At 34.2% G+C, this 26,239-nt stretch overlaps 4 protein-coding genes across 4 annotated transcripts; 3 read left to right on the top strand and 1 right to left on the bottom strand.

Annotated features, from left to right (window-relative positions):
• Positions 1 to 11,612: 11,612 nt before the first annotated feature.
• Positions 11,613 to 13,020, top strand: LOC143623860 (putative indole-3-pyruvate monooxygenase YUCCA5). Its single transcript, XM_077094668.1, has 2 exons — positions 11,613 to 12,696; positions 12,790 to 13,020. The coding sequence occupies exons 1-2, from the start codon at positions 11,662 to 11,664 to the stop codon at positions 13,012 to 13,014; spliced, it is 1,260 nt and encodes a 419-aa protein (XP_076950783.1). The 5' UTR covers positions 11,613 to 11,661; the 3' UTR covers positions 13,015 to 13,020.
• Positions 13,021 to 16,012: 2,992 nt separating this feature from the next.
• LOC143623859 (monothiol glutaredoxin-S12, chloroplastic-like) lies at positions 16,013 to 19,263 on the top strand. The gene is made up of 5 exons (XM_077094667.1): positions 16,013 to 16,319; positions 16,479 to 16,552; positions 18,165 to 18,239; positions 18,616 to 18,642; positions 19,094 to 19,263. Exons 1-3 carry the CDS (start codon positions 16,048 to 16,050, stop codon positions 18,167 to 18,169), a joined length of 351 nt encoding a protein of 116 aa, XP_076950782.1. The 5' UTR covers positions 16,013 to 16,047; the 3' UTR covers positions 18,170 to 18,239; positions 18,616 to 18,642; positions 19,094 to 19,263.
• A 597-nt stretch (positions 19,264 to 19,860) lies between these two features.
• LOC143623858 (protein LOW PSII ACCUMULATION 1, chloroplastic-like) lies at positions 19,861 to 22,264 on the top strand. The gene is made up of 4 exons (XM_077094666.1): positions 19,861 to 20,122; positions 20,193 to 20,765; positions 20,855 to 20,905; positions 21,876 to 22,264. The coding sequence occupies exons 1-4, from the start codon at positions 19,914 to 19,916 to the stop codon at positions 22,015 to 22,017; spliced, it is 975 nt and encodes a 324-aa protein (XP_076950781.1). The 5' UTR covers positions 19,861 to 19,913; the 3' UTR covers positions 22,018 to 22,264.
• A 513-nt stretch (positions 22,265 to 22,777) lies between these two features.
• Positions 22,778 to 23,764, bottom strand: LOC143623845 (uncharacterized). The gene is made up of 4 exons (XM_077094658.1): positions 23,684 to 23,764; positions 23,315 to 23,319; positions 23,096 to 23,183; positions 22,778 to 23,014 (listed from the first exon to the last, which is right to left on the bottom strand). The coding sequence occupies exons 1-4, from the start codon at positions 23,756 to 23,758 to the stop codon at positions 22,778 to 22,780; spliced, it is 405 nt and encodes a 134-aa protein (XP_076950773.1). The 5' UTR covers positions 23,759 to 23,764.
• Positions 23,765 to 26,239: the final 2,475 nt, after the last annotated feature.

Raw genomic sequence — 26,239 nt, 5'->3', positions numbered from 1 at the left:
GCACTCTTTTTCCTTTTACTAAGTTTTGTCCCACTGAGTTTTTTTTAAATGTTTTTAATTTTGTAGCATAACTGATCTAGAAGCTTCATTTTTTTTTTCTCGGGTCCTGAAGTACCGATTTAACATCATCCTGAAATATGTTGTTAAAGTGTATAATGAGTGATAATATGTATGAGGGGGAGTGTTATGAAACATCCATTTTATTACCACGTTTAATCCCTAATCAATTACTTAGACTAGTGTTTATTAGCATTCATGATATTGTAACTATATAATGTAAACAAGACATTGAGTATATACCTTAATCCATCTCCAGTTCTCTCTCGTTTCTAATAACTAGATATTTATTACTTTTAGGGTTTTGAAAAAATCGGGATGTTAAGCCAGCTGAAAATATGAATTTTAGGTTATATAAAAGCAAAAGAAATAAGTTTATGTTGGTATTTCAAGAGGAATATGCATGTATCTCTTGTTTATATGAAGTCCTTTCTAGTTGTGGGTAATTTGTAAATTTGAGGAAGATTTAGATCATGAACCCGATTTCTCACTCATAGTCATGCACACATGAAGGTAACACTTGGAAACCAAAAATTTGTGGGCACTCATGTGGTAGCACCGTCTCGATTGAAGAGTTAAGCAAGTTGAGTGTTTTAAAATCAAATAAAAATAAGAATTCAAACAATTGTCCATATTATACTGGAAAATGAATTGGTGCAATGCTAGTAGATGACTTCACATCCTATTCATTCAAACCGACTTACCGACCTTACCAAGTCCATTAAGTTATTAGTTTATATTATCTCTTGTTAGTTTATATTCATGATTATGTAGGATGTTCACGAGTCGAGTCACAATCAACTCCAGGGGCGGACTTACTTGACAGTGCTACCCCTCAACTTTTCCGGAGAAGTGAAAATTTTTAATTATTTTTTACTTTTAATATATTATATTACCCCTGAAATTATATTATTACCCCTAAAAAGGTTTTAAAATCTTTCAACTATACCTTTCAATGTTAAGAGCATTCCCAATCCATCCCCTAAAATTATGTGAGGAGGGTTTGTAAATTATAGGGTGGGGTTGTGAGTGGTTGTGAGTGGTTGTGAGTGGATGGAGAGAGAAAAGTTAGTGATTTTTGTAAATTTGGGTAAAAGGTAGTGATTTTTTTGTAAATTATAGGATGAAGAAAGAAAACTGTAATGAAAAATGTATAAAAAATATTATTTAATTGAACAGGAGAGAGAAATGTTGTGTTTTTTAATGTAATTATATAATATATATGGATATAGAGATAGAAAACGGGATGAGAATGCTCTAACAAAAACATGCAATTAACTTGGAATCCATGGAAGAGAGAGAAAGATGAGTGGGGGAGATGGAATAGGGAAAGTGGGTTTATTAAAAAAATAGATAAATTATAAACAAATATATTATTAACCCCTTTTAGTTCAACATAGTTACAAATAATACCATTTAGTTTGATTTGAATTTTAAATCATCTTATAGTTAAAGATTTCACATTACTTGTTAATCAAATATTCTAGTTAAATTGAAAAGATAAAATTAATATGTTTAAATGATATGTTTTGTTGTTAGATTAGTTAACTGATTTAGATTTTTTTTATTTGTTATTCTTGATTTACAATTATCTTTTCTTTTCTTATTTAATTAAACATTGTGTTTAGTAATATTTTTGTTGCGTAAACACTACAACTACTCATTAGCAATATGCGTTTGATATGATCAAAAAATATCAATAAAATTTTCGTATTAATATGTTAATAAGTTTGAATAATTTTACAACTCGATAAGCAAACAAGGTTGGGTTATTCTGGGGCGACCCGTTATAAACCAACTTGTTTTGATAAGTCATTGCAAACGGGTTAACCGACGTCGGTACTCTTGTTTCATGAAGTCAGACCCGGGACACGCCAAACGCGTAACCAGAAACCTGTACAAGCGAAACCCTATATTGGGCTCCGCTACGCGTGAAACACGTAGTTAGGCACCGGTAAATGATAAACCGGTAAAAAAAGTCTTAACGGTTAATTCTTTTTACGCTTCCCCTGAAATTATTGGCTAGATCCGCCAATGATCAACTCCAACCGGACTTGCTTACAACTACATTTAAATCGAACTAGCTTTTTAGAATCATGTTTGAACCGTCGTAACTTAACATGATTATTGAACCTAATAATATATAAAGCTCTACAAAATTGGATTGGTGGACAACAACGCTTCAAACAAACTACTCTATAACATTTTAATATAATTTAACTAATTAAGATTAAATAAAGTTTTGAGATACAACATAATATATACACGGACAAGGTTTAACAAATTAGCCGAAGTAGATTAAAACAAGCACGGAAATTCCAAGCAGTAGATTAAAACGAGCAATATATAGATGAATTTAGGAATAAATTTAAACATTAAAAGTCATGAACGATAAGTGAAATAATATTGTAGAAAGAAAATAGGTCACTCGTCAGTAAATCGATTAAGTATGACATAACTAGGGTTGGAGAATTAGACTGTATAATTTAGGGTATGACATTTGGCGTATAAAATGTGGGATGAGAAAGAGTAAGAATAGACTGAAATATAATAATTTAAACCATTTAAACAAGTCATTTCCAGCGAGCTATTTTCAAGTTTTATTAACAAGCTACAAGCTACTTTAATAGTATTATGTTTAGAAGCATGATCAATACAAAATTAATTTAACCGTATAATACATTTGTAAGTGGTTCATCAATATAAGTGAATTAAAAAAGTAAACACTGTTAATCAAACATCTTGAGTTAAAAAAAATAGCTTTTAATTATAATAAGTTAAATAAAAAAAATGAATTGGCTAAAAAGAATTAGACTATACAAAAGAGAGAAAACTATGTCTAAAAATAAAAAGAATATAAAAGTTTTATTAAATTGATAACTATATTGAAGTTAAGAGGAAAATCATAATCGCCTAAAAAAAGAATCATTAAAGTTCAAAGGTAGTATAATAATTCTATTATATATCTAAAGTGAAAACGTAAAATCGTTTAAATAAAAATAGTATACACTAAAGTGTTCTTTACAGTGACGGAACTAGAACTTTTTAATTGGGGGTCGTAATTAGGCTTGTAAACCAACAAAAAGAAAACACGAACAAGACATGCGTTTTTTTCCTTGTTCGTTAATTAGGAAAACAAAGTGTCCGTTTTTGTCTATCCCCATTCATTAATAGTATAAATGACAAATTTATGAACACAAACGAACATATGTAACTTAACGTAGATGGACGAACTCTATTAAATAACTATAACTAAAATATATTTATAATTAAATATTTGACGAAAGTTATATCTTTAGCTCAATGAATATTCAGACTTTATTAATTGATTATTAAAAAAATCCTAGATCAAAACTTAACGATAAATAATTAAATTTCAAATATTGTGAGAACCAAATTTATGTTACTTTTGTATTAAACATTATGGAAAGAATAAAAGAATAAACATTATGGAAAGAATAAAAACTAGAGGGGTATGAAGGGTCACATTCAGTCATATTCATAGTCTCTACACATTAATAAAATAATAGTTTTATATGTAAATTAAAATCATACAGCCATTTCTTCTTCTTCTTCACATGTCTTTCTGGTCCTTCTCTTCACCGGAAACCGCCGCCGGAGCTTTTCGAAGTTTCTATTTCACTCTTTTTTTTTCTTTGGTTTAATTAATTGATCTTGTAGATGCATTTTGAAGGGTCAAGCTACCAAAAATCATTCTTCCATACAGATATACAGGTTAACGTAGACCTGGCCACCGGAGGGTCAACTGACCCCTCTGACCCTCCCGTGGATCCGTCCCTGGTTCTTTACCTCTTTAGTAACAATAAGTTGAATAAAAAATATATTTGTAAAAAAACAATAAAAAACTTATGTTAATGACCCTATAATAACGCTATTAAACTTAATAGTAACTAGGTTTGAAACCCGTCGCGTTGTGGCGACGGCTTGACGCAAATTCGGTCGGTATCGGTTAAGTTCGTTACGACACCTACACTAAATCATAAATTTTATGTGAATGTCCAAAATAGTGTCAGCACACGTACAACTTATGATAAAAGCGACCCATATACGATCAACGTATAGCTAATGATACAAAAATATAAGTAAAATGACGTTCATTTGGTTGGCAAATTACAAGCGTTGTGACGAAAATTCGGTCAGTATCTATAGGTTCGCCGCAACACTGGAACTAAACCCAAAATATAATGTCGAAAAATTGACATATTTAAAAAAACACAAACAAACACGAGTGTTGTGGTGAGTCGACATACATGGGGTTGGTAAAGATTAGGTTCATTATCATACCGGTATTGGCTAGGTTTGTTACGGTACCAAAACTAAATAAACAATAACACAGGTGTTGCGGCGATGAGGCGTTGCACTTTTAGTTGACGTCGCTTAAATTCGTCACAATACCGAAACTAAATCTAAAACTCAATTTCCTCGAATTAAAAACCTTTACAAAAATCTAAGTTAAAGGGCCTTTTAAAAATATGTCACAACCCTCCAAATTTAAAACAATTAATGGTTAAAAAAAATTTCATGTATATAAACAACCACTAAGATTTGAACTTTGGCAACCTTACTCTAAAGAAAGTTAGCAAAACACACCTCAACCAACACACCATCACTAACTAACGTGTTTCAATGATGAAACTAAGTTCATAAATACTAAAGTAGTTGGTTTCTTAAAAGGAGTTCTGACACCAACATTTGATATTTATATATATATATATATAATATATAATAATGTGAATGGCTTATTAATGCTTAATAAAAAAAATATTATAATACAAAATGCTAAGCTTAAGTGACATTATACAATTTGTACAGTTTTATAAAATCAAAATGGTTGTAGAAAACACGTAAGAGATCGGGTATAGAAATACATTTTTATAGTTTAGCAAAGTCTTAGGAATGCATTAGTTAATGGCATGTTGGTGAAGGCATCTTCTTTGAAAAGGTAATAATATAAATTTCCATTAAAAGTATATAAAAACTATTCAAGGGTTGTTTAATAATTTGTTTAAAATTATTAAGAGCTTAAATAACTAAGAACTTAAAAAAAACTTAAAAATAATTAAGATATAACCTTTTATTCAAGATGTCTTTAAAACTTGGTCATTACTAGACTCCAGCATTAAGAGGACGTAACCAAACGAATACCGTTTCAGATATAGTCTCTTAATGGAACTCGTTAATAGGCTACCAAACAACCTATAATCAAATAGAAAACGAAGAAGTAATTGTTTTTGTTAAACCGATGTTACTTCCGATAATATCGAGATATTTCATATTTATCTTTTACACACTATCACAAGCACACATTGATTTCATGCACAGCACCATTGATCTCTTGTTGCAGGCTGAACCACTACCACCATCTGGCACCTCCACCGCTCTATAACACATTTGGCTAAAACTAACATTTTAATTGTCGTGACTCCGCGTGATCATAGACATGCACTACATTATATCACAGCCTTTCGGAATTAATATTTTTAATTTAGCAGATTACATTATTTATATATAAATAAAATGGATGTAGGTGTTCAAACACACGCTTTATCGGCGCCAACCACAACGATTAAAGTTATTTATATATAACTCGGAACCACCTTCTACTCAAGCTGTAAAGCAATTCTCCAAAGCCGGTATTAAACTATGACACCAATATACACACACAGGCCAGAGGATGAGGGATCACTAGTACAAAAATACCATTTTGTTATATTTATGAATTTAAATTTATTCTAAAAAAATGACGATTCAATTCCAAGACTTTGAACCCTTAATGTAATTTAAAATTAAAATTAGACAGAATTACAAATTTTGTCCTTTAAAAAAAACAAATTAGGGTTCGTGTCATTTTTTAAGTTTCTTTGCAGGAGGTGTCCTTTAAGCATTTTTTTCCTACACGTTATGTCCTTTACGCTAACTGGGTTAGAAAAACTCAGTTAAATACCCTCACGTGAGGGGCATGTGAGGGCATATTTGTCTTTTCGTCTGTACCTGCAAAAAGTTTATACTCTCTCTCTCTCTCACACACACAAACACACTAAAACACACATTCTCTCATCTCTCTCTCTCTTCTGCATTTCATCTCCAACCATCCACCTACCCTTCACCTTCACCTTCACCACGACTCTGTATCACTACCACAATCGAACCAGAACCAAAATCAAAACCACTACCACAACTACATACACTCTCTATTCTTTCTTTCTCTACACCGGAAAACCACCGCCACAGTAACACAGCGCCGCCGCCGCCTCTGCAAATCCCCCCTTCTCTCTCTCTCTCTCTCTCTCTCTCTCTCTCCTGAACCTCTCTGTCTCTCTCTAAATACACCTAAACCCTAAAAAAACATATCAACTTAGTTTCCATTGATGGTTTTTGGTAAATCATTCAAAATTGTATAGGGTTTTTGGCTAGATTGTAGAAGTGAGGGAATCCAAGGGTTTAATTTAGGGTTTGTCGAGCGAATTTGAGGAATGGGGTCGATGGGGTTGGAATGGTAGTGCTGAAGGAAGATTAGGGGATGAGGTTTATAATGCTCAACGGATTTCGTCTGAACTTGCCAATACCAGCGACGCTTTTCCGGCACACGCTTTTCGAGTTCTTAAGAAAACTCCGGCGAAGCACCGGAACTCAACATCTCCGGCGACGCTGGAATGGTTCAAGGCAGTGGTGGTGTTGGCCATGATTTGAAACTAAGATATGACAAGTAATCGGGGGAATTTAAGAAATTGATGATGGTAGTGACGGGTTGTGTTTCAATGGGAGAGTGAGACGAAAAGGGAGAGAGGGAGAGAAAGAGAGAGAGAGAGAGAGAGAGAGAAAGGAGGAGAAGTATTATCAATTTGCAGGTACAGACGAAAAGACAAAAATGCCCTCACATGCGCCTCATGTGGGGGTATTTAACTGCGTTTTTCTAACCCAGTTAGCATAAAAGACATAACGTGTAGGAAAAAATGTTTAAAGAATACCGTCTGCAAAGAAACTTAGAAAAGGACACGAACCGTAATTTAGCTTTTTTTAAAGGACAAAATTTGTAATTCTGTCTTAAAATTAAAAGTAGTTGTGAAGCAATGTCACGCCCCGACTTAGGGTCTAAAAGTGTAACCAATATTTGATACTTGTTTTGTAAATATATCAGAGTTGCGGGTTATTTAGCGGAAGACTTTGGTTGTATTAATATAATATTAATGTATTTTGATAATTTCTCGGATAATAAATACTCAAGTGTTTGATTTACAAATATTGTTTGATCTTGTTTGCAATATTGTAATAATTAAAAACTGAACCATCTTCATATAGAAAACATCCAACACAATGAGTGTCTCTAATTATTTGTTATCTGTGCTAAATCTGTGTATTCGGTCTGAGTCTCTTGTATTTAAATAGGGATCGCATAATCCCTTAAATCTTTATATGTTAGAGATCACGTAATCTCATATATATATTTGACTGACTTGTTAAGATAAACAACCCATTTATCTTAATGACTGATTGTAAAAGGTTTAACGTATTCACCTGTGCTTGTGTGTTCTAAATGATGTGGTGATCCCGTTTGAAAACCTTTGTGAATGAATGATGTTTAACCTATAAACAAATAGGTTTATAAATACCCGGATCGTCTCTTGATTCGGATACAAACCTTTAGTCTGGTTTTAATAACTTTAAACCTTGATTGATCATTTGTTTAAATAAAATATTTAGACCTAAAGTCTTTCTATTTATTTACCAATCATGTGCTGAGTATCATCTTAATGAAGAAACATCTATGATAAGTTTCTTCTTCGAAAAGAAATGTCAATTTGACTATAATCTTTGTATGTATATTCGTGTGTTTCTTAGTCATGAAGAAACACTATTTTGACTATACCTCTTGCATAAAAAACTTTTACGTTTCTTAATTGTAAAAAGGCATTTCAACTATACCTTTTGTAAGTAAAAGCTTATGTGTTTTAATAAATAAGAAACAATATTTTAACTATATCCTCATGTATGTAAAATTCTATGTTTCTTAATTATGACGAAACATTATCTTAACTATAACCTTTGCGTTTATAAATCTAATCAAGGTCTAGGCTAGAACCCCGACTAAGGTCTAAGCCATGATATAATAATAAAATAATGACGTAGACAGAACTCCTACCTTACACGGGTATCAGAGTTTATACGCCTAAGCTTGTACGAGCAGCACTTCTACTCTATGTCTGGAATTGGGGTTAAAACCATCGGAACGTCGGGGCTTTGGCACGCACTATGAGAACCATGACGCAAAACGAGACTCCCTATGTGTGAGTGAATGTGTGTTTTAGTGTGAAGAGGAATGTGTCGTGAACCCCCTATAGCTGAAATTGGGTTCCATCGCATATCACGATGGACCCTTTCCTTGGCCCGTCACGTATCACGATGGCAGAAGAATGGTGCGTGTCATGCTGGCTCTAGTCTAGCGTCTACCACGTGTCACCCCGGTGCGACACGTGTTGATGAGTCATAATGGTCCATCGCGTATCACGATGGCCTTGTTCCGAGCTCATCACGTAGCGCGATGGGTTCATGGATTAAAATTTTCACTTTGGATCCCTTGCTTTTGGTAACTTGTCATGTTTGGTCTAACTTTCATTTTTCAAAAATACTAAGGCGGTTCTTAAACGGCGATGCGAGCGTGCAAAATGTGTCATCAAAGTGCCACATTGTGCCTCTCGCCTGTGCGCGCCGGGTGTGAAACACCCTCTGCTAGGATCACTGGGTGCATCTTGGCATATAAGTATGTTACTATGGAAACTATTTTTCTTATAAAGAGCTTTTAAGTTTTATAATCTTTTCATGTAGGAGGAAATTCTCTTTCCTATTTATACCCATGTGAAATGTTTCTACTTTATTTCTTCTTTATATGTGGAATGAAATTCTTTATTAGATGCTTTTATTTCCTTATCTAATTTTCTCATTACTTATCTTGAGAATATTTTTGATCTTTCAACTTTACTAATTCGTCAAATTTGAATCGAATTTTTGGGATGTTACAAGCAATTTCTCAAATTAAAAGTTGGATATGAAAATTGGTTTTAGCCTTATTATTATATATGACCCGACCCGATCCGTACTGTAAAAAAATTAATACTTAGTGAAGACAATAGGCCCTCAAGATTTTCATCCTATGTGAAAAATAGTTATTTGAGAGAGAGAGAGAGAGAACATATATTTTATACTAGCTTTAGAATCGGTATGATACACACCATGCTTCAAAAAAATAAAATATATAGTTAAACTTAAGCAATAGGTACATAAACAGGTGGAAAAATAAATTTACGTTTATACTACATATAAGATATGTACAACGAAGCTTTGCATTTACAATTACAAATTTAAAACAAAAATCTTTCAATCTAACATCGAAGTTGAATATAAATGAACCACACATTCAACAAAAGGTTTGTGAATCGTTCGACGGAAGTTCATTTATATAATAAACGAATGAACTTGAACAACACTTCTTTCTTATAAATCATTTTACTTTCAACCTTCTTTCTATAAGAATTGCTTCTTGACTACTTTTCTTTTATGTTTTGAAGACATGGCTCCTGTCTATCTTCAAGATATCTAGCTCTTATCTATCTTCTATCTTCAAGATTAGGCTATTGACTACTTCTTTCTTCAAGATCTGGCTCTTAGCCACCTTCTTACTTTCTTAAACTCATCAAGAAGACCATTCTTGATTACCCATTTACCCGTAAACAATCATGTGAACGATTCCTTCTTCAAGCTCACGATATTTGATCTCAACCAAGATCAACTCTTTATGTTTATTATAAGTCTTGATACACTTACGTACTATGACCGCTTAACTCATCTAGTTATACAAAAATAAACTATATTAACCCTGCTCAAGTTACACATAAATTTAACATATTCAAACTCAAAACTCATAAATTCTAGACATTTAAACAAGCTAGATAATCTTAAATATATTACATTATATAATCTTAAATAAATATAATAAATAGTATATATTGAATACCTGAAGTTATTAGACACGTATGGAACCTGTAATGGACTACGTCGGTTTAAAATAAGACTTAAAAGTTTTAACATCAACCACCAAAAATATCTATGTTTAATAAACTAGATGAAGAAAGGAACATTGATTTAAGTAGAAAATTAAATAAATAATAATGAACTAACTTAGAAAATCAAAACTAAGGGACCAAGTTTAGTAGTGGTCCGGGGTCCCCACACGTGGAGTGCATGAGGCCATGAGTTGGCAGGAATGGGCTCGATTGGGGTATCAAAAAACACTCGCTTTCAAAGCCTAAAGTCTAAACTGGTCCAGGACCCCAAACCAGATGGCGCACTGGTCAAGGGTCCATCTTTAACCTACTCCTGCTCCACGTGAGCACGCTCCCCAAATCTTGCTCATTATCCACCTAAGCATATTCATTTTCAGATGCCAGTTATCACTTTCAATCTCAGTCTCTTTCGGATCAATATGTTCGTGTGCATACCAAGTATATATATTTATATATTTTACAGTGAGAGAGTACTTAGATAAAAGTGTGGTATTAGTAGTGATTTTGATGTACCATTGTAATTGGATAGTTTGTTGAGTTAAGAGATATTTTTTATATGTATGCACTTTGCAACTTTACTTTCGAACTTAAGCCATGTGCACCCATATGACGGACATTTCTCTCTACTTTGAATCTCTCCGTTAAAATTTAGACGTTAAGTGTAAAGATATATTGGTAAATTTGCTACCATTTAATTTTTCATATTAAAACCCCCATCGCATCACCACCATCACTCCAGGTTCTCTGAGAATCGGCTGCCACCAACCCCCCACCCCCCCCCCCTCTCCTTTTCTCCCCCAATTACCGCTATAGGCCGGTAATTCATTCACGGCGCTATTAGAATCGATCCATCCGTTCATGCTAATTACCAAAAAAAAAACAATGATAAAGTCTATTTAAGTTTTAACTTTATGACCACTTTAGCTTTCTATTTTTAACAATATTGACATATTGTTATCAATAATATTATCATAGTAACAACTTTAACGATCAAAATAATAAGTTTAACGGCACAAAACAATTTGCATGCTTTACATAGAAAAACTATTTTTTGTTTGATTCGATTTGTTTGTGTATACACTTTTGTATATATTTATATCTTCCGCCGTCGGAAGAAAGTAGAATAAATTATCGAAGAATCCCAAAAGATCACTTTAAGGTAGAATATTAGTTCAGTACACAATCATATGATGATTAAATTCTTGATCATATAAATAATTAGTAACAAAAGCTGCGTATTAAAAGTATGAAAACTAAATAAATAGGAATTCAATCATTTATGTGATTTCTAACTTTATCTTGTTATAAGTAATAAAGAGTAATACTTTTCATATGAACAATTAATAATTCCACTTTAATGTGCATTAATATTAATACCCCCACCACCCTTATCACACGCCACCCCCACCTCATGGCCCTATATACTATATATACATGCACCTTCTTTTCCTCTTCATAACTTCATTCTAACAACAACAAGCTTCTCTCCAAATATCATTTTCTCGCATCACAAGTGATCTCCAAAATGTTTGGACTCTCTGAGCAAACTATACCGGGTCGTCGGTGTGTTTGGGTCAACGGCCCGGTTATAGTTGGAGCTGGCCCTTCAGGGCTAGCAGTCTCCGCTTGTCTAAGGGAACAAGGCATCCCTTTCGTAGTAATCGAAAGAGCTGACTGCATTGCTTCTCTTTGGCAAAAACGAACCTACAACCGCCTAAAGCTTCACCTCCCGAAAAAATTCTGCCAGCTTCCATATCTACCCTTTCCCGACGAATACCCCGAGTACCCAACTAAAAAACAATTCATTACGTATCTCGAGAATTACGCAAATAAATTCGACATCAACCCACATTTTAACGAGTGCGTCCAGTCCGCAAAATACGACGAGCAATGTAGCATATGGCGGGTTAAAACGTTATCCACAAGGGGCTCTATCCGGTGTGAGACCGAGTATATGTGCCAGATGCTTGTGGTTGCGACCGGGGAGAACGCCGAAGGGGTGATGCCTCAAATCGAAGGCTTACACGAGTTCACCAACGGCGAAGTCATCCATGCAAAAGACTACAAGTCCGGCGAGAAATATAGTCAAAAGAAAGTTTTGGTCGTTGGTTGTGGGAATTCCGGCATGGAACTCTCTCTTGATCTTTCAAACCACAATGCAAAGCCATCCATGGTGGTTAGAAGCTCGGTTCATGTACTACCACGAGAAATACTCGGAAAATCGACATTCGACTTGGCAGTCATGATGATGAAATGGCTTCCTTTGCGGCTAGTAGACAGCATGTTACTGATCTTAGCATGGTTGATGTTTGGAAACACGCAAAAATATGGGATCAAAAGACCACCTTTAGGCCCATTACAGCTCAAGAACGCTAATGGGAAGACCCCTGTTCTTGACATTGGTACGCTCAAAAGAATTCGCTCCGGTGACATCAAAATTGTCCCCGGAATTAAGCGATTTCATACGAAGTCAGTCGAGTTCGTTAATGGAGATATTCAAGAATTTGATTCAGTTGTTTTGGCAACTGGGTATTGCAGCAATGTTCCTTATTGGCTACAGGTACGTAGTTAAAAGATTGAAATTTGCTCTGTTTTTTTTTTTAATGAAATTGTTATGATTTGACTAACTGAATTTTGACTTTTGGATTGACAGGAGAGTGAACTGTTTGACAAAAACGGATTCCCAAAAAGACAATATTCAAATGGATGGAAAGGAAGAGATGGGTTGTATGCTGCAGGGTTTACAAGAAGAGGACTTGCAGGTGTTTCTGCAGATGCCATGAAAATAGCACAAGATATTGGGGATGTTTGGAAACAAGAATTAAGTCAAATAAAAAAGGAATGTTTGGATGCATGCATTCCACCTTTCCTAAAATAGTATATGCGATTTGAGTTTTTGTGTTACTGCGTTTTATATAAAAGAAAAGAAATAGGTAGAAGAGAAGAGTAGAGTAGGATAGCCCTCTCCTAAAGAGAGTCCAAATATAGAGTTAAGGTTTGGGCATTTTGAATGTAGGATGATGAGGCTTTTTTTTCTTTTTCCTTTTTTTAAGGTACTTGGAAATAATTTCTTTGCGTATTTTTGTATATTGAGAAACAATAATTTAAGTTTATTGTGATGTATTTGTATTATCTAATGATGTTGACGAGTCGAGTTTGAGTAGAATCAAGTGTCAATTCAGTTGTCTCAAACTCGAAAATGTATGAGTAAACCAGTTGAAATCCCTATCAAGCTTGAATTATAACATAAAGATATGTATCAAGTTGAAATCTCTTCTGCATTATTTGGTTCAAGTGATATAACCTGCAAACTTTCCACATCATTTGATGTGGTGACAAATGTGGTTTAATAATAAATTGGAGGTTGGGTGTTCAAACACAAAGGACACATGTAAATAATATTTGGTTGTTTAACAAGGTATACCAATAGAACAACTTTTTCATAATGGTGCGACTTTAACAACATTAACTGTAGATGAGACAACTTATGTTACATTAGCTTGGAAGGATTATCTCAATCCATATGAATACAACATAGTTGTCAATTGTCAATAACAACATACTTGTCTATAACAAAAAATTGTTTATTCTCATATTTTATTGGTCAGCAGAGTATTAGTGGGGTAATAAGCTTTCATCATTAATAAAATACAATCTAATCAGTTCTGATCATTTTTACTATTCTTATTTTCAGGGAATCGTAAGCCTCATGTTTAGTTCTTTAACATGTTGCGAAGCGCATCATAGTTAGATTACAAGTTCCGGTACTAAACAGAAAAATAGCAATGCCAAGAATCACAAAAGATACCAAAAACGAGAGGCTGAGAGACAGTACATAAATTTTGGCTCCGCCCGTGTTCGAAACGGAAACCTTCAGTGTATTAGTAATATAAACGATTATATGTGTATTAATTTAGGGTTTAAGGTCGGCATGTATATTACGAGGAAACAAGATCCAATTGATCGTTTTAACTAAATTAAATTGTCGGTTAGACCGCAATAGGTAAGTAAAATACGTGATTTGATTCAATTTCTATAAACACTACTAGAATTAAGGTCCAAGGAATCTCAATTGCAATCGGGTTAGGGATTAGGGTTTGGATTTTGGGTTGGATCTTCGGTAACCAGATTGTATATGGATTATAACATAATTTTCACTTTAGACCCTAAGGTTTGAGGATGGAAGCAATAAGGGCTAAGAGTTTATGTTTGGGTAATTTTTGCCAAAGTAAGAAAGTTATAATTATATTTTATATAATTAATTAAACCATAATATATTAATAATTACTCTTCTCGATAAACACAATATTTTAATAAATTAACCCGAACATCGAAACGGGTCGGGTATTTAATAAAAATATTAATTCGAAAAACCCGAGTTGTTACAATACAACATTATTCAACTTAAGGATTCAAATGTCAAGGGACGGAGACGCAAATGATTAACTACAAAAGTTTTGGGTAAACTTTCACAGAAGATCGATATTTACCATTTTAACGGATATATAAATCAGGGGGAGACAATACGCGTTGCACTCTTTTTCCCTTACCTATGTTTTTGTCCCACTGGGTTTTCCTAGCAAATTTTTTAATGATACAATATCTTCAAGCGTATTAAGTTGATAACCAAGGGGGGGTATTATAAATATATTAATATTATGGTAATCAACACCAAATATATATTAACATTCTCTCGAAGTTTTCATATTTTAAATATATATCTAATTGTACCTCTTTGTAATACACACCTAATTAATTAATGATATCTCTCTTTATCTCCCTAGATGTCCATCTCTTATTATTTTGCTATTATGCTAGTTTCACAACAATTATATATTAAAGGAAAGCTAAATTGCTACAGTAAATTTTAAATTTTTGTAACTTTAGTCTCTTAACTTTAAGTTCTTTTAAATTAGCCCCCTCAAAGTTTTCTAAACATTTTTAATTTGATCCAAAGCATTCTTTTTTTCTAAACTTTGTTTAATTTTACCCCTAAATTATTCATGGTTTTAATAATATGCTCCCTAATTTGTTACTTCCCCCGTCCCATTAAAAATGTCATGATTTGAAAAACACAAAGTTTAAAGTGGATTAAATGATAACTTTTTTTGCTTACAAAATGACAATAATGCCCTTAGAAATTGGGTCCATAAATATTGTTTATTAATGTTTGTTGTGTGTGTTTAAGGTAAACATGGAAATTGGCTAATAAATTTTGAAAGTTGACATTTATAATGAGACAAATAAAAAAGGAAATATGTATATCTTTAATGTGACGGTGAGAGTATTATATATGTATAACTAAGTTACTGATCATTTTAAATGACCACCATACGAAGTTTTATTTAGATCTTTTAGTATGTCGTTACGACATGTTTATATTATCTATGTCGCGCCGTTAAAACGAATATGTATTCACAGTATAGTACATAAGTTTCGTGTATTCTAGATTTTTTAGGATGCCATTTCGACATGTTTATTTCATCTATGTTGCGCTGTTAAAACGAATGTGTATTCACAATAAAGTATATAAGTTCTTTTTTTTTAAAGATTTTTAGTATGCCCTTACGACATGCTTATTTCATCTAAGTTGTGCCGTTAAAACGAAGTTGTATTCACAATAAAGTATATAAGTTTAGTTGAAAACAAAATTATATTCGCAATAAAATATATATTTTTTGTATTGCATGCTATATAATTGCAGTACCATCTTGATATAGTAATGAATTGAACCGATACCAATCAAGTTTTTTATATATTTAGATAAACTTTTTTTTATCGAAATAATAGTAATTGTGATGCGTTTGTATATCATCCTTTAAAAATTCAAGCCATTTACTGAGTTTCTCGCGCAACACGCAAAGGGAACACACCAATTGAAATGAAATAGAACATAAACACAGAGACTAAAATGCAAGCAGCAGCAGCAGCAGCAGCAGCATCCATGGCAGCAACTTCTCTACTGACCAGAACCTTCTTCACATATCTTTCTCTCCCACACTCTCCTTCCCTTCAGTTTATCACCAAAAACCTTCATATTCATCATCACAAAACATTACCAACAACCATCAGAAATCATAACATCCACGCCATGTCCGTTTCCTTGGAATCTCGTTTAGAAGACACCGTCAAGAAAACAATCACTGATAACCCAGTTGTTGTTTACTCCAAAACCTGGTGTTCGTAATTAATTAATTAATTAATTAGGGGTTTTTATATTTATGGCCCTAAGTTTCGGTTTTGGTAGGATCGGTTTTGTTATTCAAACAACGGATGGTTTGGGATGAATGAAGTTTAAGAAATAAATATTGCATTAATTAAAAAAAAATGTTTAAATTTCAGGTATTCTGCTGAGGTGAAATCGTTGTTCAATCAGCTCGGTGTGCAGCCGCTTGTGGTTGAACTGGACCAAATTGGTAAGTGTTGGATTGTGATTCAGTTTGGGGGTTTTTTGATATATGAAATTACAAGTTATATTGAACTGTGATATGGATCAGAATGATTTGTATAGGTAGTTGGATTTAAAAGTTAATCCAGTTAGGGTTTAAGCTTCAGTTTAGATGCAGCCATGCTAATTGTCAAGTAGCAAAGTTTTAATCATACCCATCTAATGTCAACACCGCCACAATGGACCAGATCTTTTCAAGAGTTAACAGAAGGCCCAAACAAGTTGAAAGGATCGGGAAGGATCAACAGAAGATATAAATCAAGAGTAGAAGGATAGTGTAGGCATGAATGAATTTGTAGAAAATTCTCATCTCCTTCTCTTTGTAATAGTATTCTGTTTCCCATCTCCTTCTTGTAACCAACTTCTTACGAAACAATGAATTATGATGCCGATTACTCCTTAGATCTTTTGTGTTGATTGTTTAGCTTGTATCGATACACTTTAACAAACCATTTGTAGTATGCATTTATTTTTCGTATAATATTTTAGATAGGGAAAATTCCGAGAATAGCCCATGTCAGGTTAGAGATTCCCTTTTTAATCCTCCCTTTTCTCAAAATCCCAAAATGTCCCCTCCAAGCTAGCCCCCCCCCCCCTTTTTTTTGAACCAAAATAGGCGTGAAGATGAGTTTTGATCTCAAACTAGGTTGTGAATGTGAGTTTTGAAGAATTTGGGAACATCTTGAGTCAGGAAATCAGAGACTTAAAATGAAGGAAATCGGGTATGACAGTTGTGCCAAACCACATATGGCTGTTTGTCAGATGACCAGGCTCATTGAAACCTTTTCATATGCTGTTTATGGCCTGTGTAACTCCACTGCTAGTCCAAGTTACGCTTTTTTGAAGTTTGGGTTCGTTCAGCTTTTTTACTCTTCGTCCAACTGGTCCAAATAAGAGTTTGCCAACTATTGGATCAACTCCTCGTCACCCAACAACACCGTGCTAACCAATGTGACGAGGTAAAAGTAACTGCATTTCTCTCTTATGTCGAAGGGTGCATAAACGTGATCATGTTAGGATTTGGAGTTAAAGATGCAATATACTGCTGGACTTGATTGGTGTTTGGTTCACATGTGAAGACATAAAACGGGTTGGATTTGGCCTGCAGGGCTGCTACGGAACTAACCGAATGGGTTAGGGGCATATGAGTCATTTAGTTTGTTTAATTTGGGTTTGAGCTCTTAGGGTCAGTTTAGACTTTATTAAGTTTTATTTGGGGTTTATATGTTGTTTATGTTTATTTAATCGATCAAGATAATCATAGGTTAGTTCGGGCTATCTATTTATTAGGTGTTTTGAGTTTAATCAGGTTTCGTTTTGAGTCTTTATAAGTGGGTCGCTATTTTGGCAGAAGTGTTTACGATTTTAATTAATAATAAGAGTCGATCATCAGGTTGGTCACAACCATCTGCGTATTCATCTTGTTGTTTATCGTGCTCAATTAACGAGGCCTAGCCATTAGCATATATACATTACTTTTTCAGTGTTAGTTGCACTTTATGTTTGGAGTTAAAAATGCTATATCTCCCAGTAAGTAAGATATGGACCGCAACTTATAATTTTTATTTTTTAAATTTCAGGGTAACAAGGACCGCAGATACAGAAGGTTCTTGAACAACTTACTGGCCAACATACCGTTCCAAATGTTTTTATTGGTATGTAGGATATGCATTAAGAGTCTCATAAATTTTCTATTGATAACTTATGCATGTTCTAGTTTGAAACGAACTGGCATAAGCTGCACAACCGTACCTGATATAGAATGTACTAAGGTGGCAAGTTTAGCCGTTTTAGTAAAAGTGGGTCGAGTGAAGTTATAGTTTATACAAATAGGAATGGTCAGTACTCACCGAGTGACTACTGCTGGAAAAACTCAGTGAGTGCTGACGGTCCATCATCTTTTTACAGTATCAACAACACTAACGAAGTTTATATTAAATGAAATATATAAATAAATTGGTTTACGATAACATTCATTATACCATTTCTAATTTGTTTGAATTTTTTCATTTATGCGATTCTTTGTTAAAGGGGGCAAGCACATAGGCGGTTGTACAGGTACCTTCTTTACCATTTCTTTTGTTTTCACAGTCTTTGGCTATCCTTCTGCCTGATTATCAGATTATGCAAGCAATTTTTTTGCAATAAATGTGGGAATCTAGTGTGGCAAAATTAGGCTGGTTGGGTTGGTCGAGGCCCGAGGGGATACAATTTATTGAACTTTTTTTATATATTTTTATTTATGCGTTGTAATACGAGTACAAATTTGTTATTATTACAACAATAGTCTATAATCTTTTAGATAAAACAGACAAGTTTTACTACGTGTTGCGTTGACCTGACTACAAAACTGTATTATTTTAATAATAGTCTAATAAAGCGACTTAGGAGGTTGTATGGCTAGATAAACTCGGGTTTTCGACCTATTTCTTTTAAAGCAGGTATTTTGGATGTTGAGTTTTGTATATGCCAAATTGATTGTATAATGTTGATATGTGATCTGGTGCAGATACTCTCAAGTTACATGGGAACGGGGGACTTGAAGCTTTGCTGGCCGAGGCAAAAACCACCTAAATCGATATTGCTCGATTGTTTTAGTCTCACGAATTTACTGCTCGATTGTTTTGATGCACATAAATAAAATGATATTTTCATAAATTTTGTTGGCATGTTAAACTTGATAAAAAAATTTTGATACAAGTTTTGGTGATTTTATGTTGTAATTTTGATTAAAAGGATAAGTAGCATGATAATGACCATCTCATAGGCTGATAGTTGTGGGGCTTCAATAGGGGCTGGGCGACAAAAGTGATGTGGCGTGATAACCGGGTTTTAACGCCTGGGTGGTAAACAAGGAAATGGTAATGGAGCTTTAACAAAGAAACGTTGGGGCTTTAACATGGCTTTAAACCATAACGTAATGTTAAAATGGCATGTTAGTTAAAGCACACTGCCTATAATTTGACGTTTAAAGCGTCGTCATAATAAGTAGCCTTACGGAAACTAAATGGTAACCTAGTTTTTCTAGGTATGAGGTTTTGTTATATTTTATAATTTTTTTTCATGATTAAAAATCACTGGTAATACCTATCAAATTACAATTATAATATAATGAGATTTAGTAACTGAAATAAACTAAAGTCCATGATGTTTTGAAAATAAATAAACGAGTTACCTGAATTGAAATTTTACATCCTAAATAAATATCCAAAAATGAAATCGATCTAGTCTGGTGTCAAAACTATAATAACATTTATATATTTATTTAGAAAAAGAAAGACCACTGATGGAAGTTAACTTAATTATTTAGTAACATAACCTCCGGCGACATGTCCACGGTGGCGCAACTGGCAGTGGTTACCAGCGGCTGCCGTCGCCAAACATCCAAATGCTTAGGTCTTCCCTTCCACATCGACGGCCACAAATTAACCACCAGCAGCAGCAGCAGCAGCAGCCGTACGGGTACAATCAGGAACAAATCAAAACGACGACTCGTCACTTGCTCCACAGCTAAACCGTCATCCTCTTCAGAAATCAGGTAATCAATCATCTATTCTATTCTATTCTGTTCTATGTTTTTATATATATATATATAATCTCTTGTTCAGTTCTTCAGCCAGAATCAGGAGTGAAGTTCTAACACCTTTTAGATCAGTAAGGATGTTCTTCTACCTTGCTTTTATTGCACAAGCTTCGCTTGGTGGACTCATAGCCATCACACAACTCATTGGCGCTCTAGCTAACCCATCAAGAGCAGATGCAGTTACCGACATAGCCAAAGGCCTTGGTATAGACATAGGAGCTGCATCCCTCTTTGCATTCCTATATTACCGGGAAAACAATATCAAAAACCCCCAAATGGCCAGGTTATCAAGGGAAGAAAACCTATCAAACCTTAAACTGCGTGTAGACGAAAGAAAGGTTATTACTGTTGGTGACTTTAGAGGACTTGCACGTCTTGTGATCGTGGCTGGACCCTCTTCTTTTATCAAAGAGGCTTTTTATCTTAGTGAGACGTTCACCGAACAGCTTGTCGAGCGAGGGGTGATTGTGGTGCCTCTTTGTAGTGACGGAAATGTGCCTGATTTTGAGTTTGATGAAAGCGAAGATATGAAGGAGGTAACTAACAAAAGAAGAAGGCTTTGGCAGCTTCTACCTGTTCTTACACCCGAATGGTCCGAGTATGTGTCTTCGTTTTCTCTTTTTTTCTAAATATGATTATACAAATACGAACACCAGACATGATCTGACTTACTTTCATACACACCAGTTGGTTAGATGACCAGAAGAAGCTTGCCAATGTATCACCTGAATCTCCTGTGTAAGCCATATTCTCTTTTGTTTTGCCTTTAATATTCTGCACTCTCAAATACTATTTTATAACCTTTGCACAACACACTTCAGTCAAATATGTCACTTTACATAAAGTTATATGGGTCGTATAACGTTATACAGGGCCGCCGTGTAACTTTCTCAGACCACCTTAAAGGATTCGTAAAATGGCTCATATAAAACCTTGTTTTATTTTCATACAGTCCGTATAAGGTTATACATGTCGTATATGATGCAGTTTCGACTAGCAATCAAATGGCTCAAGAACAGATTGATTTCATTCAAACGATTCAAACCGAATGATTCGGTGAACAAGCTTAAAAGCTTACAATATTTAATTCAAAAACAATCAACTGACTAAACAAAAGAAATAACAATCCTATTTATAAATAAAAATAAACATTTGGGTCGGGCCAAGTTAACGGGCCAGATGCTCCTGCATCAGTATAACTATATAGAAAAGGTTTTACGAGTCGTATAAGTTGTCAGCGGTGTGTCAGAAGCGTTCGTATAGCCTGTTCCTTTCTAAATTTTGCATTTCATGTTTACCTTTTTTAAGTGGTTCCCATGTAATGCTTAAATTTGAACTTTTGTTACCCATAATGAGATAGAAAATGCCTGCATTTAAAAATTTTGAATCTTATATGAAGCCGTTTTCACAATTTACCCTAAATTAATCAATTGTAACCTGGTTTATAATATTTGTCAGTTTTAAAGCTTGTTGCTAAAATCATGAAAAAAGTCTAAAGCTCATTTCTGTTTCATGAAATATGCCCTGTTCCTATATATTAATTGAAGGGACAATTAATGGCATCTTTCCCCCTCTCTAATATAATTTACTTTGTCGATTAATATACAAACAGACTTTGTTTTGACTAGTGGATGCCCGTTAATTTCAACCTATTTTTTAAAACTTAATGTTCAAATGTCACAATTTTTTGTTTGTTTTTACTTTAAAGGTATCTATCTCTACGGCTGGATGGTCGGGTTCGTGGGAGTGGTGTGGGTTACCCACCTTGGAATGCTTTTGTATCACAGTTACCTCCGGTTAAAGGAATGTGGTCTGGCCTTCTTGATGGCATGGATGGAAGAGTACTTTGAAAATCATATATTTATCTAAATTTATGAAGGCTTGACTCATTCAGCAATATCCTAATTTAGGGGTGTGCATGGGTCGGGGTGGGCTCAAACCAACAGAAAAACCAAAATTTATATGCACGCACGCAGCGGCCTTGCAAGCTGAAAGAGAGATCAGTTGCTTGTACTATTTTGTATAGCAGGTGAAAGATTACATTATGAATTCTGTAGAACCTAAAATTATCGTAGTAACAATTCATATGAGATAATATCTTTCTTGTCTAATGTTTATAGTGAATTTTAGTAAAAGTAAAGAAGCTATATATATGGCACGAATTTTCGTCACTGGGGCTGAAAACCAGGTAAAAATGGGTCTGGCTGAAATAACTATAGAAAATTGTAGCAAAACTGAAATTTGTTGGTGTCTGCTAATAAATTACAGAAGCTTACCCAAATTATATTATAATGTAAATAGTTAAAGTTGTAAAGGAGCTGAGCCGTTCATCCGCTACGTAAGATCACCTCATTAAAGACTAAAATCGAAGCCCATTTTAGGCTCAAACCTGAGTTTTGTAAATGGAGCTTGATTAGGCTTGCAAGCCTATTAATTATATAAATATAATTTATAATTACGTAAAAAGTACTATTATTTGTATTCTTATAATAAGTAAATCTTAGAACAATTTTTTTAATAACATCATTTTTAGTGGCATTTACTTGTTTCAGATAATCAGATATATTGGATCAAATTTAAGCACTTGGAAAAACTATTTTTACAAATTTATCAGCAAAAAAAATGAGCAAAAGATTGTAACGGAAGGAAATTATGTAATTCTACAATGGCTTCTTGGATCTCATCCAAAGCATAGTTGTTTGTTGATACATTTGCATAGTTGACTTTGTTGAACCGCACGACGACTGGATAACGAGTTTTGGGATCCAAAGCATAGTTGTTTGTTGATACATTTGCATAGTTGACTTTGTTGAACCGCACGACGACTGGATAATGAGTTTTGGGATCCTGCAATATGCATTAAATTGTAAATACCAGCACCCCAACACAAATACACCGCGCATGTAGTAGTGTAGATTTTAGGTTTACCTGATCCACCGTCACAATTGATCCAACACCTTTATACCAGTAGGATTCCTTCCTTAAAATTCTCACCTGCATAGGTATTGTTAAAAAACTAAACCCCATTCATTCCTTCAATGCAAACTCGAACTATAAATAACGGACCAGGTTATACATATTAAATTTGTATAAAATATTTGTTATATCAATTGTAATTCTATCTATACTTCACAGTTTGTCATTCACAATGCCTACTTATGGATATACACAAAATACTTTATACAAAATATGATCTTCTAATAAGGTCATACGGGCCGGCAGAAAAATAAAATAAGGTTTTATACGAGCTCTTATACGAATCGTTTTCTACAATACGACTAATGACTAATGTCATGGTTAAACGGACCGAACCCAACCCAACCCAACCCAACCCAACCCAACTCACTGTCTTCGGCTAATGTCTAGTGTAGGTTCAAAACTTAATTATCCTAGTGCATTTATTTACCTTGGCTCCTCTTGGGTCCAATCGGAGGTGGTTTAGGTGCAGCTTCTTTGACAGCAGCCGCTTTCACAACCAGTCTTGAACTCCTTGGAAATTTAGAAGAATGAGATAACCATGGCTGTGTTGGATGTCACATTTGGTGCCACCACAAGTCCAATAGCAGCAGATGCCATGCTGCAGCGTGCCATTTTCCTTGCAAATGTATGAAGAAACTGGTACTAGTTTGATGATGAATAGGTAATTAATTAAATGAAATTTGACAGGTTTTTTTAGTTAATTGGAGCATGTCTTTTTCGCATCTTTTTCTTAAGATTGGAAGTTGTTTTAGTTGCTCTAGCCAATTTGGTGGTCGCATGTGGAAACCATATCCTTTGTTTGGATAATGTTATCCCACTTCATCACCTTTCTTGACTCGGTTCATTCGAGTTAACTCACAAGTCACATTTGGTGATCCAGATTGGTGGGAGGAAGACAATTAGGGGCTCTTTGATAAATGATGAATCTTTAAATGTTGAACTGGGAACAGGTCTGAATAATTAAAAGATTTTGAACCAGTAAGTGCTAAACCAGTAAATGTTGTTTGGTCCGAATGACTATTTTGTCTATCTAAACTATTTGCAAATAGTCGGTTTAAACAAGTAAACTGTTAAGACTCCAACAACTTTATTATTTATATATAACTAGTGTTTTACCCGGTGTGTTGCGCCGGGCAGGTTGGTAAAACTCGAGCGTTTGCAAAAGCCAAACATTGTACGTCCCTTCTTTAAGGCGGTAAGTCGACACAAATTCGGTCAGTTTTGGTTATGTGCATTATGGCATCAGAACTAAAAATACAATTTAAAAACTGAGGTGTACCAATGAGGTGGCGTTGCTCAGTAAAGCTCTCGGGCTTTGGTAAAGCCCGAGCGTCGAGGCGATGAGTCTACACAAATTTGGACACTCTCCATGACGTTTATTACAAACTCAAAGGGATGAATCAATTGTTTGCTGATGAAGTATTCCCATTGACTTTAGTGAAACCTGATTAATTGAGAGAGGGTTTAATTATGGGATACCTAGTTTGACTGAATTTGAAAAGTCTTTTGTGGAATCAAGAGTGATTCAACCTAAACTTCAAATGAATAGTAAATCAAATTTTCTAAAACCTATAAAGTTTGTGAAGTCATCTGGGATAGCTTCACTTCAATGTTTTTCTGAGTGTTCAAATTTGGAGTTTTACAAAAAGAAACATGAAACCAAGTTTAGAAGTTCAAATGCGAAGGTTGTGACTTTTCAACCTGATGATTCATATGACAAATATCATTCACCACAAGTTTTGGTAGATATGAGAACATGTTTTTCTTATGGTAAACGAGGTTATGTTGCAAAGGTCTGTGAATCTAGGGTAAGATTGTGTTAGAAACCTGTAATCAAGGATTGTGTTCCTATGATTAAAGTTATATTGAAAAGATAACCTACATAAATCAAGATTGATGACACTCAAGTAATGTTTACTAAGATTAATCCAAAGAAAGTGGTTAGGGTTATTAATAAGAAAAGGATGTTGAAGTCAAAAAGGTTGAGCTAGTTAAACCTATTTGCAAAAATGTTAACACTTGTGTAATTTCTATTGAACATAATTTGTTTAAGAGGAAGGAAACTTTAAGGTATAGCCAATTCCAAAAATTACATCAACACAGGTTGAAAAAGAAGCATGAAGGTGTCAAGGTTCATGTTGATGTTGTTCCAACATGGAAACCAAGATTTGTTTTATGTTGAAAGAAACCAGAAGTTCAACCCAAGACTGAGGATTCAGTTACTTCTTTGAATTGATCGTTTACTTGTATCTACGGAATTCATCGAAGACTATTTCAGGAGATAAATGGATATTTGATATGGGATGTTCTAGGCATATAATGAGCAATATTAATCTCCTTTCAAATGTAAAATATATTCAAGGGGGTTATGTTGCGTTTACTGGTAATCAAGGCGCGTTGATTACTAAAGAGGGTGAGGTTTCAAACGGGAGAATCACATTTGAGAAAGTGAACTATTGTGACGAGGTTGATCAGAATCTGTTGAATGTTTCATAGATTTGTGATAAAAAGTATACAACCTTGTTCACTAACAAAGAATGTGTGTTTTTGAACCGGGGTTTATTATTCCTGAAGACATGGTTATCGTTCTTGATCGAATGATATTTATAGTCTTGACATGACATCTACTGCAACAGCTTCATCAACAGAAACATATTTTGTATCGAAAGAAACTGAGAAGGACATGATTCTTTGGCACAGAAGGATGAGTCAAATTCACATTCTTAATATGACTCGTCTGATGGAAAATAATTTAGTGGATGGTGTTTCATTGAAGAACTTTCATATAATTATCACTGTGTTTCGTGCAAGAAAGGAAAACAAAATAAGAAGTCACATCCATTAAAGTTGATCTACCCAATTGGAACGCCTTCATATGGATCTGTTTGGTCCTATGAATTGAGCGAGTATTGCTGGAGATTTGTACTGTTTAGTCATTACTGATGACTATTCTATATTTTCATGGGTGTTATTTATGAGCAAGAAGGATCAAACTACCTTCATATGGATCTGTTTGGTCATATGAATTGAGCGAGTATTGCTGGAGATTTGTACTGTTTAGTCATTACTGATGACTATTCTATATTTTCATGG

Source organism: Bidens hawaiensis, unplaced genomic scaffold (assembly GCF_021521415.1).
Source record: "Bidens hawaiensis isolate Kalapana, Puna unplaced genomic scaffold, B.hawaiensis_p1.1 tig00003570_1, whole genome shotgun sequence".
In the NCBI taxonomy this organism is placed as follows: domain Eukaryota; kingdom Viridiplantae; phylum Streptophyta; class Magnoliopsida; order Asterales; family Asteraceae; genus Bidens; species Bidens hawaiensis.
The sequence above is the reverse complement of the archived record's forward strand: the minus strand, read 5'-3'. Positions and strand labels throughout refer to the sequence as shown.

Coding starts and splice junctions, on each gene's coding strand:
- LOC143623860 (XM_077094668.1), top strand. CDS start 11,662: ATGTTTGGACTCTCTGAGCAAACTATACCGGGTCGTCGGTGTGTTTGG. Junction 12,697..12,789: donor ATGTTCCTTATTGGCTACAG/GTACGTAGTTAA, acceptor TTGGATTGACAG/GAGAGTGAACTGTTTGACAA.
- LOC143623859 (XM_077094667.1), top strand. CDS start 16,048: ATGCAAGCAGCAGCAGCAGCAGCAGCAGCATCCATGGCAGCAACTTCT. Junction 16,320..16,478: donor TACTCCAAAACCTGGTGTTC/GTAATTAATTAA, acceptor TTTAAATTTCAG/GTATTCTGCTGAGGTGAAAT.
- LOC143623858 (XM_077094666.1), top strand. CDS start 19,914: ATGTCCACGGTGGCGCAACTGGCAGTGGTTACCAGCGGCTGCCGTCGC. Junction 20,766..20,854: donor CTTACACCCGAATGGTCCGA/GTATGTGTCTTC, acceptor CATACACACCAG/TTGGTTAGATGACCAGAAGA. Junction 20,906..21,875: donor GTATCACCTGAATCTCCTGT/GTAAGCCATATT, acceptor TTTACTTTAAAG/GTATCTATCTCTACGGCTGG.
- LOC143623845 (XM_077094658.1), bottom strand. CDS start 23,758: ATGGCACGCTGCAGCATGGCATCTGCTGCTATTGGACTTGTGGTGGCA. Junction 23,015..23,095: donor CAATTGTGACGGTGGATCAG/GTAAACCTAAAA, acceptor TGCATATTGCAG/GATCCCAAAACTCATTATCC.